The sequence below is a fragment of the Pituophis catenifer genome, unplaced genomic scaffold, assembly GCF_029215685.1.
Source record: "Pituophis catenifer annectens isolate HBS135680 unplaced genomic scaffold, rPitCat1.0.hap2 SCAF_10, whole genome shotgun sequence".
NCBI lineage: Eukaryota > Metazoa > Chordata > Lepidosauria > Squamata > Colubridae > Pituophis > Pituophis catenifer.
In genome coordinates this window covers 5,638,265-5,652,922 of record NW_027256890.1, presented here as the reverse complement: position 1 = coordinate 5,652,922, position 14,658 = coordinate 5,638,265, and the positions used below count along the sequence as shown (strand labels likewise).

At 44.9% G+C, this 14,658-nt stretch overlaps 1 protein-coding gene across 1 annotated transcript in view; it reads right to left on the bottom strand.

Moving 5' to 3' along the window:
* Positions 1-14,658, bottom strand: part of ADGRD1 (adhesion G protein-coupled receptor D1) — a 205,860-nt gene that overhangs the window by 178,777 nt on the left and 12,425 nt on the right. The window contains exons 6-9 of the mRNA XM_070950671.1: positions 12,115-12,291; positions 8,360-8,614; positions 4,573-4,637; positions 2,601-2,756 (exon numbers count right to left, since the gene is read on the bottom strand). Coding sequence (XP_070806772.1) covers positions 2,601-2,756; positions 4,573-4,637; positions 8,360-8,614; positions 12,115-12,291 — 653 coding nt within the window. The remainder of the gene's footprint in view (positions 1-2,600; positions 2,757-4,572; positions 4,638-8,359; positions 8,615-12,114; positions 12,292-14,658) is intronic.

Sequence of the window (14,658 nt, the reverse complement as noted above, 5' to 3'; positions counted from 1 at the left end):
GAGATAATGATAGAGGAGAGGGAGGGAAGGAGGGAGGGAGAAAAGATTAGATAGATAGATAGATAGATAGATAGATAGATAGATAGATAGATAGATAGATAGATGATAGATAGGTGGGTGGGGGTTGGGTGGATGATAGAGAGAGAGATAAATAAAGAGATATGAGAGAGGTAGAGAGGTAGAGAGAAAGAGAGAAAGATATGAGAGAGACATGATAGATAGATAGATAGATAGATAGATAGATAGATAGATAGATAGATAGATAGATAGATAGGGGTTGGGTGGATGATAGAGAGAGAGATAAATAAAGAGATATGAGAGAGGTAGAGAGAGAGAGGCAGAGAGAGAGAGAGAAAGATATGAGAGAGACAGATGATAGATAGATAGATAGATAGATAGATAGATAGATAGATAGATAGGAGAGAGAGAGAGATGAGAGAGAGAGAGAGAGGTAGAGAGAGAGAGGCAGAGAGAGAAAGAGATATGAGAGAGGCAGAAAGAGAGATGAGAGAGAGAGATGATGGATAGACAGACAGAAAGAGAGACAGATGATTCCAATGCCATCTTTTCCATGCTCCACTTCTGAAACCTACATAAGCTGCAACCAAATGAGTTTCCATTAAGACTTCAGGCCTACTTATATGAAAGTCTTGTTAGAAAATTCAGCAGTACGGCAAGGAGGGGGATTGAGTTTCACTTTTTCTTCATTAATACGAAAACATTTCACACTTTCTCTTTCTGCATGGCTGTGCCCACAAGACATGACTGCCACATTTCCATAAAGTCGGTTTGTATCATGTACGGAAGCTCTTTGAAAAGCTTTGAAGCATCAAGAATAGAATTATGCTTTATATTTCTCACAGCAAAATATTTTTAAAGCCCTAAATCCGTTTACACTGCTTGCTGATACATATTCATATCTTCCTTTCCCATTTTGTAATCTTCAGAAACTGTTTTGAGATCTGTGCAGTTCCTAACGCTCTAAATTAAACCTAGAATGGAGGAGAAATTTCCTAACAGTGAGAACAATTAATCAGTGGAAGTAATTAATCAGCTTCCTTCAAAAATTGCTGATGCTCCATCACTGGAGTTCTTCAAGAAGAAATTGGACAACTTTTTGTCTGAAGCTGCATAAGGTCTTCTGCTTGGACTTGGGGTTGGATTAGAAGATCTCCAAAATAACAACTCCGATATTCTGTTAAATCTGTTAAAACTGGTTCTCAAGACAGTATCTTCAAGTTGCAATATAAAAATCATGCATTAAATACGTGAATTCATTTCATTTTGAATCCACTTGGGAGTTCATGAATCATTTTGATGCTGGGGCTGCCTCCCACTCCTCACATATGCCTCTATCCAGAACACCATAATCTGTGTGAAAGAGATTCATTTAGATATGAATCATTTCGATATTTATATGTGTCAGTTCTAAGTTGAAAAGAATTCACTCACTGGAATTCTTGTATAAGATACTGCTTTCAGCTTCATAAATCTCGATAAAGAAGAATCTGCGAAATTCAGGCTTGGAAACAGTCACTTTCAATCCAGACAGCTATCGAAGATGAGAACCTGAAAGGATACCCCTCTTTTCTTGATTTGCACAGCTGTACTGTGTATTTCTTCTATTAGACGAGGGATGGAGGGATATATGGAGGGATAGATAGATGGAGGGAGGGAGGGTTAGACGGACGGACGGATGGATGGCTGGGATGTACATGTGATAGGTGATCCTACTTCATAAATACATGTGATCCTGCTTCATACATTTGAAAGGTCGGATTGCAATTTATTCATGCCCTCTTTCTAGGCATCTGTAGAAACCATGTTGTTCTCGAGCACATCATGATGTCATAGCTCAAGTGACATGCATTTCACTAATCAATGACCTCATAACACCACTGATGTCAATTGTCCCCTGGCAGATGCTCAAGCTCTCTTGAATTCCTTTTTGGAATGGAAGATATGATAGGATAGGATAGGATAGGATAGGATAGGATAGGATAGGATAGGATAGGATAGGATAGGATAGGATAGGGAGGGGGGAGGGGGAGAGGAGGAGGGAAGAAAGAAGAAGAATGGAATGAAAAGGGAATGGAATGGAATGGAATGGAATAGAATAGAATAGAATAGAATAGAATAGAATAGAATAGAATAGAATAGAATAGAATCAGAACAATAGGGAAGGGAAGGGAAGGGAAGAGAAGGGAAGGGGAAGGGGAAGGGGGGGAAGAGAAGAGAAGAGAAGAGAAGAGAAGAGAAGAGAAGAGAAGAGAAGAGAAGAGAAGAGAAGAGAAGAGAAGAGAAGAGAAGAGAAGAGAAGAGATTTTTATTGGCCAAGTGTAATTGACACATGAGGAAAATGTCACTAGTGCCATTTTCTATAATTTAGAAATCAAAACAGTTTTATGTGACTAAAACAAGATGGGAAACTGCTTACGGTGCACTGCCTAAATAACTATAAATGGATCAATTACCTTAGTAAGCTGATTAACAGATAAAAGAAACTTAGTAAGGTTGATTTAAAAAAAAATGGGGGGAAATTACCTCTGTAAATTAGGAAATGGCCTGAATAAGCGGATAAAGGGACGAAGAAAAATTACCTCAGTCAGATTGTAGGCAGTATTTGCTGTGAGGGATTCATTAGGCATGGCGTTTGAAATGGTTTTCAGGTAGTCCAACATGACATGAGGGTCGTGGACGCTACGTTTCCCCTCTGTGAGATTAATTATGATGGATCGGTAGGCATTTATGGAAAGCTGTAAGCATAAAATAACAAGGCACTGAAAGGTGCTTCTTCTCTTCGTGAGGGACTAGGTTAGATGACTAGGTGGCTCAAGTGGCTAAGATGCTGAGCTTCTCGATCAGAAAGGTCAGCAGTTCTGCGGTTCGAATCCCTAGTACAGGTCTCCTGCGTGAGCAGGGGGCTGGACTAGTTGATCTCCAAGGTCCCTTCCAACTCTTTTACTATGATAGAGTGATCATCATTGAAATAATAAAATGTCCTTTCCTTCAACAAAATGTCCTTCCTGACTCAACACTGACCAAGGCAGGTGTGGGCTTCAAAAATGTTAGCAAAGGGTTCTCTGTGCGGTTGCTGGGTGGGTGTGGCTATGGTGGGCGTGGCCTAGTCGGCCTCCTGCACCACAGCAAGGTGGCATTTTTGCCCTCCCCGGGCTCCGGAGGCTTTCCTTGAGCTTCCGGGAGGTCAAAAATGGCCTCCCCAGGCTCCAGAGGACCTCACAGGCCATGTGAGGACTCCTGGGAGGATTGGGGTGGGGTGGGCCAGGAGTGGGATTTGGGGGTTCTCCAAACTGCGCAGAATCTTAGCTAGAGGTTCTCCTGAACCCCTGCGAACCCCCAGCAGCCCACCCCTGAACCAAGGACATGAGCCTCTTCTTTGACCTAAAGATACATTTACTAGATAATTATTTTTATTTTGTGCATCTTTATTTTCAGGATCTGGGCTGACAAGGAAATCTAGTCTGCCTGGAGGTCCTCCTTCCAAAATTCAACTTGCTGGATAATTCACTGCATTCAGTTTATTTTACAAATATGCTATCTGGCCTTCCAAGCCATCAATTTAAATTTGACAGGTGGTTTCCACTTTAAATGGAATAAAATGCAATTCAGATGCTGTGGGAACCCAATTTCTTAACTCAAACTTCTATTACAAGGTTTCCTTTGAGTCAAATTAACTCATTTCTGTCATCATTTCTCATCACTGTCAAATTAGCTCATTTCTCTGACTCAACCTGGAAGAAGGTTTTAATCTCATAATCTCCAATAGTTATCTCCATTTTCCTTTCAGCTCCTATCTACAACTCTGAACCTGGGTGTCTCTGGAGCAAGTCCATCACCTTAATTAAGGTAAAGGTAAAGGTTCCCCTCGCACATATGTGCTAGTCGTTCCCGACTCTAGGGGGCGCTGCTCATCTCCGTTTCAAAGCTGAAGAGCCAGTGCTGTCTGAAGACGTCTCCGTGGTCATGTGGCTGGCATGACTCAACGCCAAAGGTGCACGGAACACTGTTCCCTTCCCACCAAAGGTGGTCCCTATTTTTCTACTTGCCTTTTTTACCTGCTTTCGAACTGCTAGGTTGACAGAAGCTGGGACAAGTCACGGGAGCTCACCTCTTTACGCGGCACTAGGGATTCGAACCGCTGAACTGCCGACCTTTCGATCAACAAGCTCAGCACCTTAGCCACTGAGCCACCGTGTCCCTTTCACCTTAACTACCACACTTCAGTATGTACAAATTATGCATTTTAGAGAAAGTAGCATGCAAATATGGAAAGACTAAGTCAAACCGAACCCAGCATGTTCAGATTTCGAGGCATTTCCCCCCCCCCAATTCATAGATGGATCCAGAAATGGAATGGAACATAAATGGGAATCATAATTTGGCAGAGATTTTGACCTCAAAATTAAGCTTTACATGAAGATCAAAACTTGTAGGTTCTTTTTCTCCTTCTTACTTCAGCTGGCTGGAAACTTGGAATGATATAACTTGTTTTCCCCCTCTAACATATGCAACCTGGCAATGCCACGGAAAGAATTTAAGGAATGCACCTACCACGGGAAGAGTGGCTGTTGTTTGCCATCCCCAGGGAGATGTTGAAGCAAGCTGAGACTGGTCACCTAGAAACCATTAATGAGAAACATTAACCATGACTTTCCCCTTGGGTACAGAGAACTGGGGTGGGGGGATATAATCCAGGTTAAAACTTGATGTTATCCAGAAGAAAAGTTGCGTGGCTGAATGTGAGATTAGCTAATATTCTCCCCTGCTGTTGAACAAACAGATGGTTGACACTCCCAGCCCGGGGTGGGCTTCAAAAATTTTAGAAAGGGGTTCTCTGCCTGGTTGCTGGGTAGGTGTGACTATGGTGGGCGTGGTCTAGTCAGCCTCCTGTACCACAGCAGTGGAGGTCGTTTTTGCCCTCCCTGGGCTCCAGAGTCTTTCCTTGAGCCTCCGGGAGGTCGAAAACGGCCTCCCCAGGCTCTAGAGGCCCTCTGGAGGCCAGAAATGGGCCTTTCTGGCCTTCCCGAACTTCCAGTAGGCCCATTTTTCGCCATCCCTGAGCCTCCATTCACGCCCTACACCAGTGGTGAGATTCAAATAATTTAACAACCGGTTCTCTGCCCTAATGATTTCTTCCAACAACCAGTTCACCAAACTGCTCAGAAAGTTAACAACCGGTTCTCCCGAAGTGGTGCGAACTGGCTGAATCCCACCACTGCCCTACACTTACTTGCATCCAAAACGGGCCCCATGGGGACTCCTGGGAAGGGTGAAGTGGGGTGGGCCAGCCAGGAATGGGATTTGGGGGTTCTCCGAACTGCACAGAATCTTAGCTAGAGGTTCTCCCGAAACCCTGCGAACCCCCAGCAGCCCACTCCTGCCCCCAGCATATCTTTGATAACAACTGTCCTGTAGACTAAATTTTTCTCAATTTTGGCTTTTAGGAATTAGTCTCAGTATGGTCACGCAGCGGTCCTTTCCTTCTCTGCACCACCATTCATTTTAACGTGAAATCTTGTTCGGCTAAGTTACTTTCTCATTTTGTGGTGTTGATTTAGTGGAAGAGAAGATGAGGATGCAAGAGATAAATTGGAGGGGAGACGACATTAGAAATGGATCAGGGTGAAATCCAGCAGGTTCTGACAGGTTCTGGAGAACCGGTAGCGGAAATTTTGAGTAGTTCGGAGAACCAGCAAATACCATCTCTGGCTGGCCCCAGAGTGGGGTGGGAATGGGGATTTTGCAGTATCCTTCCCCTGGAGTGGTGTGGGAATGGAATGGGGAGGGAATGAGGATTTTGCAGTATCCTTCCCCTGGAGTGGGGAGGGAATGGAGATTTTGCAGTATCCTTCCCCTGCCATGCCCACCAAGCCACACCCACCACGCCACGCCACGCCCACCAAGCCATGCCCACATAACCGGTAGTAAAAAAATTTGAATTTCACCACTGAAATGGATGCATTAAAAAATTCACTTTGGTATCCAGAGAATGTTACTGAAAATGCAAAGCCTTGTGTAGATATCTGAGCAGGCTAGATCCTTGTGGGAAATGGCTTCTTGAGACAGTGTCTCGGCTTGTCGTTCGTTCAGAACTGCCACAGTGTTTTGAGTAATATGACAATCCCAAAGGAGGCCACAGTTTAGCAAAAGGGATAAATCATTTGCTTTCAGGAAAACCAAATTAAATCATCTGTGAGTAGATGATGGGGGTGTGAAGGGAGAGGTTCTGCCATAAAAATATACTGTTAGCGTTCTGCCCCAGCTACGGATCCCAAAGAACACAGCACACACAAAGTTTGTACAAAACTTACATTTACTAAAATAACTCAGTCTTTTCCAAACAAAGGCTGTTAATAAACTTCTTTAACAGCCTACAAGAAACCAAAGATAAAGTAATCACAATCTTACTAAGGTTGGCAGAAAGCCCAGAAGCAATTTGCAGGGAATCCAGACGCGAAGTAGTGTGAACTAAAGTTGTTCCCTACAAATTGCTTCAGTCGGCATTCCTCCTTAAATAGGCTAAGGGAGTGGCCAATTAGCCCCAAGCCTTACTCTTGAGGAGACCTCCTCCTGAGGAGCCACTCCTGCCTTTTGGCAGCCCTGCACGCCCGTGCATCAAGAAGAGACTCCTCCTCTTCGTCCTCTTCACTTAAAGGAGCTTCTGGAGATTCTGAAGGCCCTGGCTGAATCCCCGCCTCTGGCACCGCATCTTCTCCAGCCTCCTCACTGTCCGACTCGAGTGCCAGCTGCACAGGCTGCTGGCGCAGCACCACACCAGCCTCCTCGCTGTCAGAATCAGCTACAATTCGCACAGGCCGCTGACAGGCCACAACAGTTAGATACACCAGGAAAGATGGAAAAATAATCTGATTTTGTATAGATTGTCAGAAGCCACTACGCAGCTCTTCTAACCTCTAGATCCATGATGGCCAATCTATGGCACACGTGCTACAGCTGGCCTGCAGAGCCTTCTCTGCAGACACGTGAGCCGTCACCCAGCTCAGTTTTACCGCGCATGGGCACTCCTCCCACCAACCAGCTGATTTTTGGGATGCATGTGTGGAAGGGCTCATGCGGGAGACGTGTGCGCATGCACAGGGGTGGACGCGTGCATGCGCGGAAGGAATGGGGGTCATGCACACATGCGCAGGGGGCGGGGTAGAGTGCAGGGGGGGCAGTGTCCCTCCTAGCCCATTTTTGAGCCCAGGAAGCTGCAGGGAGGCCTGCTGGGCCAAAATTGGGGGGCAAGGGTTGCACCCCCAGTCCATTTTTGGGCCTAGGAGGCTGAAGGGAGACTGGGAGGGTCATGTGCACATGCACGGGGGGCAGGGGGAGTGGGGGTGTGTATGCATGTGCAGGGGAGGCACATTGCATTATGGGTGTCAGCACACCCACGCGCTGTCGCGCATGTGCTTTCGGCACACTCCGAGAAAAAGTTTAGCCATCACTGTTCTAGATTGTTGTGACCCCGACTCCCGAGCCTGTCCTAACAGAGGAAGAGGACTCAGAAGGTGATGGGGAGGAACTGACAAGGCCTCCCTCTCCAGGACCCTCCTTTCTGGCAATGCCTCAAATTCCATCCGAAGGCCAGGAGGAACAGCCTGGGATGTGCCAGGAGGAAGGCATAAAGGCATATCAGAGCACCAATTGATAGAGAGCGAGGATGATGAATCCTGGCTTGATCCCAGGCAGCGTCGGAGGGAGAAGGTGCGCAGCAACAGAAGAGGTGTGGGAGGGCCAGAGATTGAGCTGAGTCACGGAGCCATGCCCCACCAGGAATAAAAGTGGGTGGGATTGCTCTTCAGCCTTTGTGACAGACAAAGTTAAACCCTGAAAGTCACGTCGTGATCTCTGAAATTCGGCTTGGATATATTTTGGACTGAACATTGACTAAACTCTTGTCTCGTGGATAATTTGTTGTTCCTGGAACGGACTGAAGATAAGTCCTCTTCTGCTTTATGGGAGTGAAAACGGTCTTGGCAGGCATTCGGCAGTTTGCTGCCAAAACCTTGGTCTGCCAAGAATTCTAATCTGTTTACCTAATAAAATATTGGCAGGCATGCTTGGTATTACGTTTGCCTGTGTGAGGAAGGGGAACAGAACATAGATACTAAGTGAGGTTCTCTCTCAAAATGAGGATTCATTAATAATCTCCTAATGTTTTTAGGCTGTCTCTGTCACAACACAGTCATCTTATCCAGCCTTTGCAAAAATCTTGGTTAAGATTTCCTGACTCGGTGGAAATCCTCCCGTCATATCACCGAGGACTTTGAGCGTTCCGTTCAAGGTTCAAGTGAGACAAGATATTCAACTCCAGACTTGCTGGAGCGAAACTTACCGATAGCAGCTGTGAAATACTGCTTGATCTCATTGGCGGTGAGCACTCTTTCCCATATGATGAATTCATCAAAGGCGCCATGGATGTAGCGTTTCCCTTGATGGCCTTCGGAGCTCATCAGCAAGTTGGAATTGGAGTCCCCATAGTTGTAGAAATCTTCCCCGTGGGGATCAATGTTCTTCAAAGTCCCGTTGATGTAGACCTTCAAGCCGTCTTTAGATTTCCAGGTAAACAGGATGTGAGTCCAATGGGGACCTGAAAAACAGTGGTTATTGTTAGGAAATGATAGTTACCTAACTTGTTGGGTTGGCAATATATAAAATCTCAATATAGCTTTAAGGCTGTATTGCATCATACTGTTTCCTGATTGGTTAGCTCTGTAGCCAATGTCCTTAAGAGAGAGCTTGAAACATGGTTAGTTTCTCTTTGCTACTCTCTGCCACTCTTTGCTGAACGTTACTGATCATTACTGCTATTTGCTGTGTTTGCTACTGTTTGCAACTGTTTATTGTGTATGACTACAACGACTGGTAAGAAGACTTTGTTATTGGAATATCCCTGGACTATTGATTAACTATCTACTGCTTTATCTGGGTATGACCTGGACTGTTTCTTGGACTGTGCCTTATTACTATTTTCCTAAAAGTAAACACAACTCTGTGTGTTGACTGTGATTATTTGCAACTGCTCTCAGTCGCTTTCATGTGCACACCCTTGCTACTCTAGGGTTGCTCTGCTAATTCCTCAACAGTTATTGTGAGGTTCAGCCCTGTCTCCACTCTCACCTTTAAATAATAAGCGATCCTTGGCTCCATTTCTCAAGAAAGGTATAGTTTACTAAAGGTCAAGTGGATAACAGTAATGCAAAGCCCAGGACTGAAGTTCGTGTGCGCCAAAACTTAGGTTTACCTTTTCCTTTCTCGGATACATTCTCCCCCCCCCCCCCATCGTCCAATCAGTTTCAAAGAAGATGTTTTTGAAATGGAATGAAGGTTGTCTCCAACTGCAGTGTCTCACCAGGGAAATGGCCTTGAGAGGCTTTCTCCAACCAGTATGGTCCCAATCAACACTTTCCCCTTTCCTCAGAAGTCTTCCCACTCTCTCTTTCCCCCTCCCCCCCAGGGTTTATGGCAAACTGGCACCGAATGCAGGAAAGTGCAGGTGTGAGGTTACCATACCGACAGGTGATATCATTGCAATAGTATGTGAGAATGACCTTGGCAGACAGAAGGAAGAGCAGGAGGAAGATCTGAAGAGTAGGCAATGGACGTGATGGCAAACCTTTTCGGCACCGAATCTCACGCGCTCATTGGGGCTGCACTCTGGAAAAGCTGAACTTCTGGGTTCTAGAATGCATGCATGCCCAACAATCAGCTGGCCTGCGTGCATAAGCAGGCCAGTTTTCAGCACAGCCGCACACGCGAAGGGATCGCATTCCAGAAAAGCCAAACTTCCAGTTCTGGCATGCATACCGCACATGTGAAGGACAGATGATCATCGTACGCGCATGCGCACCAGAAACCCAGAAGACAAACAGGCAAGGCCAGGCGTGCTGGACGACATGGATTCATGTGCCATTTTGGGCATGTGTGCCATAGGTTTGCCATCACGGGTCTAGATCAGAAACCAGCTGAATCTGCAGAAGAAATAAGGGGTATGGGAAATGTGCCAGGCAGGACCCTCCCTAGTTTCTTGGGCAGTGTAGGGGGAGAAATATCCTTTCAGAATTGCAAATATCCCCTTAATGTAACCTCACAATAAGTAGCAGAAACCAAGAGTGAGTTTCTTGTCTTCCATAGTTAACGTTTTTGGTGACCTGAGTAGTTTTGACAGCAAAATTACTTTTTGTTGTTTTTAAGAATATTGCTAATGCCTCCTGAATCAGGCTGCTCAGTTCTCCATAGATATATAACAATAATTACGTATAAATGGTTATGAATGTGGCAGTTTTCCAAACTCCCTAAGAAGGCCTTATAACAGGGATGACAGTTTTCTAAATGAGTCAGTGCATTTATTTCCGCCCACTTTCAATTAAGCTACTGAATTTTGCAGCTCTTGTGTTATTTTTTCTGTGCCGGGGCTGTGGTGGCGCAGTGATTAGAATGCAGTATTGCAGGCTGACTTCTGCCCACTGCCAAGAGTTCGATCCTGACCGGCTCAAGGTTGATTTCCAAGGTTGGTAATGTAAGGACCCAGATTGTTGGGGGCAATATGTTGACTCTGTAAACCGCTTAGAGAGGTCTGTAAAATATTGTGAAGCGGTATAGAAGTCTAAGTGCTATTGCTATTGCTGTTGCCCTTCCTTCCTTCCTTCCTTCCTTCCTTCCTTCCTTCCTTCCTTCCTTCCTTTCCTTCCTTCCTTCCTTTCTCTCCCTCCCTCCCTCCCTCCCTCCCAATGGTTAGAATGCAGTATTGCAGGCTAACTCTGCCCACTGCCAGGAGTTCAATCCTGACCGGCTCAAGGTTGACTCAGCCTTCCATCCTTCCGAGGTCGGTAAAATGAGGACCCAGATTATTGGGGGCAATAGGCTGTAAACTGCTTAGAGAGGGATGGAAAGCACTGTGAAGTGGTATATAAATCTAAGTGCTATTGCTATTGCTATTTAAAGACTTTCTGGCCTATAAATACATTTGCTTTTGATCATATACCATAACTCAGGGTTACTCAGCCTTGGCAACTTTAAGATGTGTGGACTTCAATTCCCGGAATTCCCTAACCAGCATGCTTGGCTGGGGGATTTGGGAGTTGAAGTCCATTGCAGAAACACTGCTGTAGCAATTAATTAATTAATTAATTAATAGCTGCTAATTAGTAGCTATTAATTAAGCTATTAATAAGCAAAGATGATTAGGGGACTGGAAACTAAAACATATAAGGAACGGTTGCTGGAATTGAGTATGTTTAGTTTAATGAAAAGGAGGACATGAGAGCAGTCTTCCAATATTTCAGGGGCTGCCACAAAGAAGAGGGAGTCCAGCTATTCTCCAAAGCTCCTGAGGGCAGGACAAGAAGCAACAGGTGGAAACTAATCAAGGAGAGAAGCAACCTGGAACTAAGGAGAAAGTTCCTGACAGTGAGAACAATTAACCAGTGGACCAACTTGCCTCCAGAAGTTCTGAATGCTCCAACACTGGAAGTTTTTTAAGAAGAGATTTGTCTGAAATGGTATAGGGTTCCCTACTTGAGAGGGGATTGGACTAAAAGACCTCCAAAGTCCCTTCCAACTCTGATATTCTATTCTATTCTATTCTATTCTATTCTATTCTATTCTATTCTATTCTATTCTATTCTATTCTATTCTATTCTATTCTATTCTATTCTTATTCTATTTTATTCCAGTCCATTCCATTCCAGTATCTATTCTCTTCCAGTATCTAAACTAATCTAGTCTAGTCTAGTCTAGTCTAGTCTAGTCTAGTCTAGTCTAGTCTAGTCTAATCTAATCTAATCTAATCTAATCTAATCTAATCTAATCTAATCTAAATCTACTCTACTCTACTCTATTCTTATTCTATTCCATTCCAGTATCTATTCTCTTCCAGTGTCGTGTCTAGTCTAGTCTAGTCTAGTCTAATCTAATCTATTCTTATTCTATTCTATTCCAGTATCTATTCTATTCCAGTCCATTCCAGTCCATTCCAGTATCTATTCTCTTCCAGTATCTAATCTAATCTAATCTAATCTAATCCAATCCATTCTATTCCATTCCGTTTCATTCTTTCAATGAATGAATGCATCTTAAGAGGAAAAATACCTGGCGAAATGAAACTTGCTGTCCACTTCTTGGACGTGTGATGATTGAACAGCTCCACGGAGCCTTTATGTTCACCGAAGAAGACTTTAAATCTATTAGAAAGCACCTGATCCCGGTATGTTGGGAGAGGCTTCAGCCGATACCCTTGAGTCTTCCAGAAAAAGGAAAAAGTCACACCTAACAGAAGCAAAAGACACAGGACAAGGATGGTCAGATGCACCTTTTAGACCTGGAGAAAAATATACCATATTTTTCAGCACCTTTTTCCCCCCTAAAAGGGGTGAAAATTTAGGCGCGTCTTATATACCGAATGTAGCCCCACCCACTCACTGGCCCCCACCCTTTGGCCTCTGCCTCACAGCAGTTACCTCCTTGCAAGCAAACAGCAAGAAGAAACAGCTCCTTTCAGCTTCAACACAGCCTGATTAGCACAAGTTGATTGGATCGGCCTCCCGACTCTCTGCTGATTTGCTCTCAGCTGTTTTGCGTAGGGCTCTGCTGCTTGCTGCAAAGAGGTGAATTGCTGGAGCAGATTTTTTTTTCCCCTTGTGCTAATAAAGCTAAGCTGAAAACGAAAATGAAAGTAAAGCAGGCTGTTTGCTGCAACGAGGCAAAATTGCTCAGAGGCAGATTTCTTTTTCTTCTTTTCCTCACCAAAAAAGGTAGGTGCGTCTTATACTCTGGTGCGTCATATACTCTGAAAAATACGGTATATCATTACAACTTGAGAGAAATACATACAGGTAGTCCTTGACTTACAACCAGAACTGAGCTCAACGTTTCTCTCACTAAGTGAGACATTCGTTAAGGGAGCTTGGCCCCATTTTACGACCTTTCTTGCCACCGTTGTTAAGGAAATCCCTGCAGTCATTAAGTTAGTAACACAGCCGTTCAGTGAATCCGGCTTCCCCACTGACTTTGCTTATCAAAAGAGATTCCATGACCTCAGGACACTGCAACCGTCGTAAATATGAGTCAGTTGCCAAGCGTCTAAATTTTGATCATGTGACCATGGGGATGCACAGGGGTGAAATCTACTTAGCTTTCCAACCGGTTCGGAACTGCATGCCGCTAACAGGCCACAACACATGCTACCATCGCTACCAGTTCTCCGAACCGGGAGCATTTCACCTCTGGGGATGCCGCAAAGGTCTTCATTGTGAAAAATGGTCATAAGTTACTTTTTTAAAGAGGTAAGTGGACTTTCTGGTTTTCCTTTGAAGACGTTTCACTTCTCATCTAAGAAGCTTCTTCAGCTCTGACGTGGATGGTAGGGAATGGAAGGATTAATATTCTCAGTCATTCAGGTCACAGTTATCCCAAAGGCGCTTTGGTCCATGGTTGTCCATGACCTGGTCATCCAGGATGACTGAGAATCTCTACAGACTTTTAGCTACACAATTTGGGACGGACACCCTTTGAATGGTGTGGGAGTAGGGATGGATTTCCAGAGAGAAAAATTGCAGACCACAGGAACCATTTGCACCACTCAGGTGACCCTGAGGACACAGAGAAACCTCCAAGTGGCCTCAACGACCCTCTACAAGGATGCAAATGACCAGCAGTCTGCAAGGAATATAAATCCTTCCATTCCCCACCATCCTGTCAGAGCTGAAGAAGCTTCTTGGATGAGAAGGGAAACATCTTCAAAGAAAAAACAGAAAGTTCAGTTGCCTCTTGAAAAAGCAGCTTTGGGACAACCATGACTTTGATGACTGAGAATCTCCATAGACCTCTAGAATGAGGGTTAAGGACTCAGGATTATTATTGCCATCCATCATATTTCTGGATATCGATTCTAAGACCATTAGTGTTGGTGCAGTGGTTAGAAGGCAGTATTGCAGGCTAATTCTGCTGACTGCCAGGGGTTTGATCCTTAGCGGCTCAAGATTGACTCAGCCTTCCATCCTTCCAAGGTGGGTAAATTGAGGACCCAGATTGTTGGGGGCAAGAGGCTGACTCTGTAAACCGCTTAGAGAGGGCTGGAAAGCACTGTGAAGCGATATATAAGTCTAAGTGCGATTGTCCTTCCTTCCTTCCTTCCTTCCTTCCTTCCTTCCTTCCTTCCTTCCTTCCTTCCTTCCTTCCTTCCTTCCCTCCCTCCCTCCCTCCCTCCCTCCCTCCCTTCCTTCCTTCCTTCCTTTCCTTCCTTCCTTCCATGGTGCACAGTGTTAGAATGCAGTATTGCAGGTTAACTCTGCCGACTGCCAGGTGTTCAATCCTCACCGGTTCAAGGTGGACTCAGCCTTCCATCCTTTCAAGGTCATAAAATGAGGACCCAGATTGTTGGGGAAAATAGGCTGACCCTGTAAATCACTTAGAGAGAGCCTAAGTCTAAGTGCTATTGTCCTTCCTTCCTTCCTTCCTTCCTTCCTTCCTTCCTTCCTTCCTCCCTCCCTCCCTCCCTCCCTCCCTCCCTCCCTTCCATGGTGCACAGTGGTTAGAGTGCAGTATTGCAGGCTAATTCTGCCGACTGCCAGCAGTTCGATCCTGACCGGCTCAAGGTTGACTCAGCCTTCCATCCTTCCTAAATCGGTAAAATGT